The 7025-nt window shown below is 52.3% G+C and overlaps 1 protein-coding gene across 2 annotated transcripts; it reads right to left on the minus strand.

Moving 5' to 3' along the window:
- Positions 1–5730, minus strand: LOC738598 (putative spermatogenesis-associated protein 31C2). Of its 2 annotated transcripts, XM_054658217.2 has the most exons (5): positions 5444–5707; positions 4294–4369; positions 3665–3725; positions 3348–3409; positions 1–3050 (listed from the first exon to the last, which is right to left on the minus strand). In XM_054658217.2, exons 1-5 carry the CDS (start codon positions 5672–5674, stop codon positions 154–156), a joined length of 3327 nt encoding a protein of 1108 aa, XP_054514192.1. In that variant the 5' UTR covers positions 5675–5707; the 3' UTR covers positions 1–153. The 2 variants fall into 2 exon arrangements, with proteins under 2 accessions (XP_054514192.1, XP_024201491.2); XM_024345723.3 differs by having other exon boundaries at positions 1–3409; positions 5444–5730.
- Positions 5731–7025: the final 1295 nt, after the last annotated feature.

Here is a 7025-nt window from a genome sequence, read left to right on the forward strand (position 1 = left end):
TTATGAATAAAAAAACATATATATTGTGGAATATTAAATGTTCTGCGTGTACTAACATGAGAGAAAATACTTTTTCTCTACATAGAGTGAATTTTTTCTTGGGGACTTGTTTTTCTCTAGGGAAGGCTAAAAAGGAATTTGTGACTGACCAAATTAGATACGTCCCTGAAAAAGACACTGCCTTGGGCGGTGGTGATGGTGGCTGGAGGCACCGGGTGTCTTCGGCCGGTGCTGAGGGGGACTGAATGGGGATACAGCTTTCTTGGGGAGCAAGAGTTGGGGATGTCGCAGGCCCCATTGCTCATTGTTGCACCGGACACTTTTCAAGGGCTGCTGATCTCTGATTTGTCTGTCTCTGTTGGGACGACTCTGGTTCTTGAGAGTGGCTTGTTGACTGCTGGCTGCATAGCTCAGCATTCTGCTGTGTTCTGAGTAGAATGGGTGTCTGTGGTTGCAGGGAAACCCACAGACTGGGGCTTGAAACTGCTGTCTTTGCTGATTTACCTTCGAGGCATGGCGCGCATGGCAAAGTGACATTTTCTCCTCCAGTATCTGTCCAACTGCTGTCGTGAGCCTCTCAGCTTCAGCACTGCTGCCGTACACGCATGATCTGTTTTTTACTGTTTTTTGGCTCTCAGCAGTGACTGGTGCTGGCTTCCTTTCTTTCTTTGAAAAAATCCTCTGAAAAAATTGCTTGATGTTTTCTCCAAAGTGGCTTATTGAAGGAGGCTGTTTCTTTGATGGCGGTAGCTGGACGCCTTCATTCTGACGGGTGTCTTCTGTTTTCCTGCCTGGGGTAAGTTGAGGAGTCCTCAATCCTTGAAACATTTCTTCATGTTTTTCTAAGTTGGGCTTCCTAGAGTTCTCCCTCTTGTGAGTGGGGGGAAACATTGGACTTTGGCTCTTGCATGAGCCTTGACAGTTTGGGTTCCTGGGCTCCTTGTGCCCCACGTTACTCCTTCTGGCTGACATGAGGTCACATAGCTCCTGGGAAGCCTGCATGTTCCCAGTAGGCATGCTCTGGAGATGGCCCTGGGGCACTTGAGAAGCCAAATTCTCTGAAGCATGGGGCACAACAGATGCTTGCCCATCTGGAAGGAGCACAACAGCGGCAGAAACTTGAGGCTGGGTCTCTGACTTCGTGGCCATTCCAGGCTCAAATTCACTAACAGGCTCCTCCATGAGACACAGCTTTCTTGGGTCTTGGGAGACAGACATTCTAGGGAGTAGAGAGCTTTTGCTGGTGCCTGGAGCTTTGAAACCACGCACATCCTCACTTGTGGCTTGGAGGTTTGCTCTCATACAGGTTCCCAAGGGGACTGTGGGTTGTGGCACTGCCTCCCTGGTCTCTCCAGCCCTTGAAGATTGGGCTCCTAAGCTCCTGCTCTGCTGGGTGCTGCCTGTGAGGCTGTATGTGAGGGGCTTAGATGGCCACCTGCCCTCCTGTCCAGCTGTAGGAGCCTTCAAGGACCCATGATCATTCCAAGATGGGATCCCTCGCGGGGCCCTCTGGAACTGCTTACATGCAGGTGAGGAGGCCTGAAGCCTCTCTGGCATGTGAACAGATGGTTTGGTCAGCACCTGCTTTCTCAGACTTGCCATTGGTGGCTCTCCAAGGAACGTGGCCACCTCAACTTTTGAGCCAGCCCCAGATTCGCAGGTGTCTGAGGAGGGACCAGCAAGCTGTATAAGGGACAAGGATGAAACCTTTTCCAGTTGAAAGCACTGAATGGGCTTGAGGACCCTGAGGGGTAGACCCCACCTGTGTTTGGCCCAAAACCTCACAATGTGGGCTCCCAGCACCTGCTGAGTACACGGCTCAAGGAAGGAAAGCACCTGGGCTGTGTTCACACAGGCTTTCCTAGTTTTCGGGACTGCTAGATTGCTGGTTTTCACGTGGGTGTTGGATACGGGAAAAGCCTGGTTGACAGCAAGCCAGGATCGACGCACACTCACGGGGATCAAGCCCTCGTTGGTCTGGCCCAACTTTCTGCTCAGGTGGGCTTTCAGGATGTTTTCTATATGATTCCTCTCTGTGCGTCTTAATAAATCACTTCCTGAGTCACTCCTCAAGGGCTTCCTCAGGTTCCTTTCCGACTCCTCAGAGGTCGCCCCCAGAACCTTTCCTGGGAAGCTTTCCATGCCCCTGGATAGATTTTGTGGGGTCTCACCCAGAATTTGCCCCAGATGTGGGCATGGGTCCCTCTCTAGCTGGAACTTCACCGTCTCTGCCTCCTTGCTGCTTTCACCTGTGGACGTGGAGGACTGCCAGGGCCTGGGTTTGCCCTTGGCCTGACTTGTCCCTGGCAATTCATCCTGAAGCTGCATCAGATCCAGAGGCTCTTGGATCCTTCCACGTTGCCCCATGTGTTGCTCCAGTTGTCTCCAGAGTTCAGGACTGACTGGAAAGTTCTCAGGCAGAATGGATGTCAGTCTTTCCTGGGGAAGGTTAGGAGTGGAGACACTAAAGACGTCCTGAGATTTTTGGACCCTAGAGGGTAAAGCCAACCCACCTTCTAGTTGTTTCCTCAACAGAGGCCTTTCAGGGTGCTGAGTTTCAGGTAGGGAGAGAGCTTGCACTTTATTCTGCGACGCAGGGCAAGCTACTCCAGTATTCCTCATCGGGGATGGTAAAGCAGGAGATAGGACTGGGAAAGAGGATTGAAGATGGGCCTGAGCCTCGGCCTGAGCCATAGGTGTGGGCCGGAATTGGGGTGTGGATGAAATAAAGGGTTGGGACTCAGGCCCCAGATGGGACAGGGGCTGGGCCTGGAAAAGCAGTGGGGACATTGTAGTGTCCCTTTGGCGGGAAAGATGATCTTGCTGGACTGACGAGTTGAAGACGCACCAGGTTTTGGTAGTCTCCTGCGACCCGGAGAAGGCAGAAACTTGACTGTTTGAGCCGCCAAGGCCTGAGATGGCTGGGACAGAAGCCGCCAAATCCTCACGTGGAGACAAGCTTTGAGGGACGGTGTCCAGTGGAAGTGCCACTGAGTCACAGTGAGATGGTGTTAACAGAGTGGAGTCCCACAGGGGAGGAGCAGTAAAGCCTTTCGGAGGAGGTGGAGAGCAGGCCAGAGGATCAGGGGTGTGTGGTGGGTGAGGGAAAAGTACAGGTGGCTCGGGTGAGGGGCGTTCTAGGAGAAGGGAAGGTTCTGGTGGCTGGGAGGCACTTAGGGAGGAGACTGAGGTGGTCATTGGGCCTGGTGGTGGGGTGGAGGCCAGATCCTGAGGATGCTTGGTTCGAGGATCTGGGGAAGCTAACGGGGAGACAATGGGAGCAGCGTCTTCCATAGGCTCATGAGAGGACCGGGAGGCTCCATCAGGTGTTCTTTTGCCCACCTCACCTGGGGGGTCTGGACCAGAGAGCTGACCAAAGTCACCTTTTGCAAGGTGTGGCCCCAGGAGGCTGCAGGAGACAGGAGGCACAAGCTGCAGCCAGGAGCAGATGGGTTTGGAGGGCAGAGTGGGCGCTTGGGCCACAGCCCCTCCACCACGCCACACCCTGACCACCCAATTCTCCTGCTACCCCTCGCCCCAGGGCTTTACTCCCATCCTCTGTACCCCTGGTCTCCCCATCCCAGGTCAGCTCCAGGCTGCCTGTGGCCCTGGGGTCATGTCCCAGCCCTGGTAGGAAGGATGCAGGGAAGGGGAAGTGCCTCACCTCTGCAGTTGTGAAAGCAGGTCCCAAGTCTCCTCCAGGCCTCTCGTGCACTCTCTACAAGCTGGAAATCAGGAGACCGGGTTAGGGCAGTGAGGGAGGGGCTTGGGATCTCACAGGAGGCTGAGTGTATGTTTCTTTAGGGAAGACCATGGGGAATTAGACCCTGGAACCCACCCATCTGTGTCCAAAGCCACATGGCCCCGACAGTAATAGCAAGGCATAGAGGACAGGGCTTTGTCATTCACAAAGGGCTTCCACACACAGACCCTCCACCCCCACGGTCCTCACAACTGCCCTGTGGGGAGAAAGGACTGGGGTGGTCTCAAAGAGGAATCAGCCTTAGCAGAGTTGAACAGCTGTTCCCAGGGAGCGGGAGGCCCCCTCACCCCCCTCCGCATCCAGGCAGGCATTGGTCTCCCCAGGACACACACACTGCCCCCTGCTGGGTAACGCTCAGTCCCCGGCCCACCATGGCTTCATTCCGGCACGGAATCTGAGAAGGACCCAGGGTTCTGATTTCCTTCCTAGGAGCCCCTACCTCAGGTTTCTTCAACTGACTTCTTCAGAGTCAGTTCCCTCCCGGACAGATGAGATCAAATTAACTCTAGTGTGCCCTGGCAGAGCCTTACCTCTCAGACTGTGGTTTTTCATCCTGCCTCTGGGCCTCCCCCTCCGCCCTACTGGACACTGGGAGACAAGATGATGCTGGGAGACAAGAAATGGCGAGAAGCTAGGACTGGCTCTCCCTCTCTGCCCCCAGCCCAGCCGCAGCACGCTGCACTCATGAACCGCATGGCTCTGTCTGTCTTGCTCAGGGAGCTCTATGTGCTTCCTCCCACGCTTGTTTAAATGGATGATAAACTGCTTTTCTTAGAAAAACAGGAAGAGGGGGTCGGGTGCGGTGGCTCACGCCTATAATCCAAGCACTTTGGGAGGCCAAGGCAGGTGGATCACCTGAGGTCAAGAGTTTGAGACCAGCCTGGCCATGGTGAAACCCCATCTCTACTAAAAATACAAAAATTAGCCAGGCGTGGTGGCAGACGCCTGTAATCCCCAGCTACTCAGGACGCTAAGACAGGAGAATAGCTTGAACTCTGGAAGCAAAGGTGGCACTGAGCCGGTATCGCTCCATTTCACTGCAGCCTGCACAGAGAATAAAATAAATAAAAATAACACACAAACACACACGCACACACACAGGGATTTTCAATATGAGGTCCACCATGGACGCCATCAGTCCCTGTTCCACTGCTCCAGGAACACCCAGGCTCAGGCCCGCAGGCACCACTGAGCTGTCAGGTAGCATTCTGCTTGCCAGGAGACCAGAGGAGATGCCAGGCCCCGGTGGGAGGCCCTCGGGGGCCCAGCACAGGCCCCATATCACCCCACACAGAAGAGGCTGGGTCCCGAGCCACCTGCCCCAGGAAGGGACTGATGAGCCAGGGCTCAGGGCCTGGCCTCGGACAGAGACCTCCCCCGTCTCATGACCAGAGACCTCCCCCGTCTCATGACGGGTCATGGCCGTTGAGCCCACGGGTTTGATTTTGCCTTCATGCCTCCTGCGCTCCCCCACAGATGGACTGAGAGCTTGGGATGGAAATCCCAGTACATGATCTACCCCTACCAACCCCTGGCTGCCCTGCCTCTCCCTGGAAGCATGCTGTTCTGGTCTCTCCTGAGACTTCCCATCGCAGAAGTCTCCACTGGATTTGGAAAGGTGGAACTAATAATAAAAAGAAGAGAATCAAGCTCTGTGGGTCTGGACTGAGAGCTCCTTACCTTTCTCTTCCTAGGCGATGGTGAGGGTGGGTTGTCACAACGGAGGTAAGAGAAGTAGGGGAGTAATAGGAAGAAGAACCCCAGGGCAAACACCAAGGTGAGGAAGATATCCAACACCCATGGTGTGAAGCTGGGGGTGTTTAGTGATGAGGCACTAAGTAATTTTAGAGGAAAGGGAAGATTCTCCATGTGAATAGGCGCATTGCTTTCTAGCAACTGAGCTCTGGGCATCCTCGTGGAGACTAGGGACTGGGGCCCAGGCCTGCATCACAGAGCTGGGGCTTCACATCACAAAGGGCTCCTTTGTTGGGGAGGGGCAGTAGGAGGGGGAGGCCGAAGCACAGCCCCTCCCCACCCTCCAAGCCGGGGATCCCTTCACCCTCCCGCCTTCCAGATCCCTCCTTCGCACTAAGTTTTGTCAGTGATAGAACTCAGCCAGTTTTCTATTCTTTCTCCCTGGAACACAGATATTACCTGGTTCCTTTTATCTGTTGGAGTCGGTGGCTTGAGGTTACCTATTTCATAGCCTTTGAAAATCTGTAGTTGAGTCTGAAATTTTGGCTATGTACCAGCGATTTTTATTTTCAGAATCTCGTTCGTCCTCAACTCCAGCTTTCCCACACAATGTTTTTGTCTTCTGTGAATCCAGGGACAAAATGTAAATTTCTTTTACTCTTATTTAGTTTTGCAAATTTTGAATAGTAAGTTTTAAAAAATTATTTCTATCTCACTTTCCTTTTTTTATTTTTTTTATTTTTTTGAGACAGAGCCTCTCTCTGTCACCCAGGCTGGAGTGCAGTGGCGTGATCTGGGCTCACTGCAAGCTCTGCCTCCCGGGTTCCAGCCATTCTCCTGTCTCAGCCTCCTGAGTAGCTGGGACTACAGGCGCCCACCACCACCAAGCCCTGCTAATTTCTTTTTGTATTTTTAGTAGAGACGGGGTTTCACCGTGTTAGCCAGGATGGCCTCGATCTCCTGACCTTGTGATCTGCCCGCCTCTGCCTCCCAAAGTGCTGGGATTACAGGCATGAGCCACCGCGCCCCGCTGATCCTTTTTTTTTAAATAAAGACATGAGGTTAGATTGAGGTTATTGTTTTGTCTATGGTATCTAACTGCTCCAGAACCACTGTACTATTGAATTGATATTGCACTTTTTTCAAAAGTCAGTTGGTTGTACTTGTATGGAACTATTTCTGAGTTCTCAATTCTGTTTTATTGAACTGTCTGTCCCCCTGCCAGTACCACACTGTCTTGATTTCTGTAGCTGTGTAAAAAGTTAAAAAATTGGGTAGAATAATTCCTCCCACTTTATTCTTCTATTTCAGACTTGTTTTGTTGAGCTGTATTATAGAAAAAACTATTCGTGACACCTGTTAAAAAATAGTAAGACAAACTTTATTCAGAGGGATTATTGCAATAGATATAGAGATTACTGCAATAGGGTCTTGCAGTAATCTCCAGTTTCCATATATTCAGGTTTCCCTCTGAATAGAAATTTTATAGCCACAGAGCAGGGTGGAGGTTTGGTAGTGTATGGAAAATTACTAATAGGAGGGAATCTGGCTAAACTGACCTCACAGA

Source organism: Pan troglodytes, chromosome 11, assembly GCF_028858775.2.
Source record: "Pan troglodytes isolate AG18354 chromosome 11, NHGRI_mPanTro3-v2.0_pri, whole genome shotgun sequence".
Taxonomy (NCBI): Eukaryota; Metazoa; Chordata; class Mammalia; order Primates; family Hominidae; genus Pan; species Pan troglodytes.

Coding starts and splice junctions, on each gene's coding strand:
- LOC738598 (XM_024345723.3), bottom strand. CDS start 5,674: ATGCCCAGAGCTCAGTTGCTAGAAAGCAATGCGCCTATTCACATGGAG. Junction 4,370..5,443: donor CATCGCCTAGGAAGAGAAAG/GTAAGGAGCTCT, acceptor CTTGTCTCCCAG/CATCATCTTGTCTCCCAGTG. Junction 3,726..4,293: donor GAAAAACCACAGTCTGAGAG/GTAAGGCTCTGC, acceptor CCTGATTTCCAG/CTTGTAGAGAGTGCACGAGA.